Source organism: Drosophila suzukii, chromosome X, assembly GCF_043229965.1.
Source record: "Drosophila suzukii chromosome X, CBGP_Dsuzu_IsoJpt1.0, whole genome shotgun sequence".
Classification (NCBI taxonomy): Eukaryota; Metazoa; Arthropoda; class Insecta; order Diptera; family Drosophilidae; genus Drosophila; species Drosophila suzukii.
Genome location: NC_092084.1, coordinates 9,521,480 through 9,524,487, shown reverse-complemented (window position 1 = coordinate 9,524,487; position 3,008 = coordinate 9,521,480). Strand labels below are relative to the sequence as shown.

At 45.3% G+C, this 3,008-nt stretch overlaps 1 protein-coding gene across 1 annotated transcript; it reads right to left on the bottom strand.

Moving 5' to 3' along the window:
* Window positions 1–1,101: 1,101 nt before the first annotated feature.
* On the bottom strand, window positions 1,102–2,347 carry LOC108016859 (uncharacterized). Its single transcript, XM_017083729.4, has one exon. It carries the CDS (start codon window positions 2,233–2,235, stop codon window positions 1,225–1,227), a length of 1,011 nt encoding a protein of 336 aa, XP_016939218.2. The 5' UTR covers window positions 2,236–2,347; the 3' UTR covers window positions 1,102–1,224.
* Window positions 2,348–3,008: the final 661 nt, after the last annotated feature.

Below are 3,008 nucleotides of genomic sequence, written 5' to 3'. Positions count from 1 at the left end.
ATCAATATGCAGTTATTAATGTTTGCTGTTCCATTATCTGTATCAATGCATGTGCAACCATAATATATTGCATTTGGCCCACTGTGCAATAGCTGGAGGGGAGTTGGTTTTTGGACGGTTTTGGTGGTGGCCATGATGATGGCTTCGCTGGCTGATTCTGCAACCCATCAGCCCATCATTCCCCCTGCCCCTTAAACCCCCCTGGATGCCAAGTTGCTGCCTCAACGCCCTCAGTACGTTATTATATAGGAATATATATATAAATATATATATTTGTTATATGCGGCTGATGTTGCTGCTGTGTTTGTTACCATTGCCGTTGTTGCTGTTGCTGCTGTCTGGTCGTCTGTGGAGCATCAAGGCACTGGGGCAGCGAGGCATCAAGTTCGCAATGGGCGACATGAGATGGCTAACACATACATACAGACCAGTACACTACCAGCAAAAGAGCAACCGCAGTTACTTTTGGCCAAGACTGCATAGACAAGCCTCAATTAAGTTGCAATTGCAGTTGTTGCTGCTAAAGTTGCTCGTGTTGCTGCTGTTGTTGCTGCTGCTGCTGCTGCTGCGACTGATGTTGCTGCCGGGGAAGCGTTGGCGGCATCGGAATTCCACTCTGGAGCTGCCCACGCGCGCGCTGCTCGGCTGCCTGTTTTGCTGATAAAGTCCGAAATGATGTACTACCCATGTGCTGGTGGCTCATTTTGGTTTTCTTTTCTTTTTTCTTTTTTGTTTTTTATTTTCCACTCCGCCAGCCTTCTGCCTCCCACTATTACTGCCTTTTTTTATTCAGCACAGGAGCGCACTTTTCAATGGAGGTCAAAAGTCAAGTTTGGTGTGGTTGATTAAATAGATTGAGGTACACTAAGCATTTTTTCGTTGTATCAAATGCATCTGAATATTTCGAACTATATATGTAAAACATGTAAAAACCCCAACTAAAAATTTCAAATTAAAATTTTTTTTATTTTCTATAATTTGGTTTAAAAATAGTTTCAAAATTATAACTCCTTTTCCTCTCAGAGCATAGATTTTCGATTTTCCCCATAATATTATTCTAAATATCATACGTGATGACTGATGCATGATCATTTTATTTCTTTCTTTCCTTTTTTTTGTAACTTGCTGCCATAATATCCCGAAATTATATATTTTTCCCAGTTATCCCGATAATTATATGGTGTTTTCTAATCAATTTCTAATTGCATGTTCTTTATAACTTCGTTATTTCCCCATAACTTTTGGATTAGGGTTTCTTGCGACGGCAAAGACCTCGGCTACCTCGGCAACCGTATTGGATTCGCGCGGCGTGCTGCCAATTTGAATACCCATTTCGAGGGCCTTGGTCTTGATTCTGTTCAATCGCTTATCGATTTCGTCACAGATTTGTTCACTCAAGAGCTTTAACTCGGCGATTTCGTAGCGAAAGTCGTTGATATGTCGATTGAGGAGGGCGTGTCGAAGGAATCGACGGCTATAGCGAAAACCGCTGGACATGTTCGTCTTGGTGACGAGAAGGGCCATCTTCTTGGTCAGTTTAACGGCGGCCAGAGATCGGTGGCGTTGCTGGCAGTTGCTGAGATCGTTGGCCGACTCCTGGGTCCACTCCAGATGGACCACGTTGTGGCTGCGAATGTCGGCAATCCGGCGCTCCAGACAGGCCCAGTTTTGGCTGAGGGTTCGTAGCATTTCCCGTAGACCCTCGTAGCGACACAGCAGCTCGGTGATTTGGCACTGGATGTGATGCTGGGCCCGTTGAATGCAGCGAATCTCCGAGTGCTTTGCATTTAGCCCACTGCAGGAGACCTGGTCCTCCGATTGCTCGGTACTATTCCCCAACTGCTGATGTCTTCGGATCTGACTCTGCAGTATATCGATACGCTTCAAGATCTGATCAAGTCCATGAATGGCCCCCAGGGTCTTGGACTCCTCATCCGAGGTCACCTCCTCCTCGACCAATCCGTAGGGCACTTGCTCCGTTTCCTCCTCCTGGGATTCGGTCTCCTCAGCGGCAGCGACAGTGGTAGGTTGCTCCAATGCCGTTGCCTGACTAACCACCGAAATCATCCGAGCATTTACCGATTGACATTTGTTGGTCGTTCGCGCTATCACATCAATGTCCCCCAAATTGCTCTTGTGACAATCGCCCAGTTCAGCCAGCAGATCCAGTTTCTCGTCGAGCACATAGTCCACTTGTTCCCCCGCATTGGGATCCATTAGCGTTAACTTCTCCATCTGGCCGTCGAATCTGGTGATCTCTTATAAATTCTGGATATAAGGCTGAGTTTTTGAGGTACAAAATGTGTGTGCAAGCTTAGAAGAAATAAAATATTTGTGTGACGGCTAGCAATGGCTACTTTGATGGAAAGTATTTCAACATTAAACTTAAAAAAAACTATAAAACGTTCTAAGTGCCCTGGAAATACTAGAGATTTTAAATCACTTAAAGAGGTGTCTAAAAGTATGCAACAATATAGTTTCATATTTCTTACTGCATACTTTTGGACACCTTTAAAGGTGATTTCAAGTCTGTAGCTATTTATGTCTAAGCCGGATCCGCTCCTGACTTTTTGGCTTTGCGCTGATAAGAAAATTTATGGTTGCCCAGTTGCTCTGGCGGCATAATTGCGCACCCACATCCAGAGCCCCACATCCAAATCCCCAGAAACATCCACTCCACATGAAGTCCGGCAGCAGAAAACGAAAAACAAAAATAAAAGAAAAGAAGAGAAGAGAAAAAAAGGGGGCGGTGGAGAAGAGGCTTGTGGGCTGGCTTTTGGCGTGTGGCTTCATCGCCAATTCTTCTAGTCAGTACTCCCCCTTTCTTCCCCCTCATCCACCCCTCGTCGTTGGCCCTCCAGTATTGCCGGCAGTTGACTTTGTTTACCCGCAAGTTGTAATTTTCTTGCGAAAACCGTCAGCCACAGAATTGCTTTTCTCCATCTCCATCTCACAAGCTTAGTCTTCTGTCTCTGATAAATCCCGCTTCTGTCTGTCTTCGGCTCTCT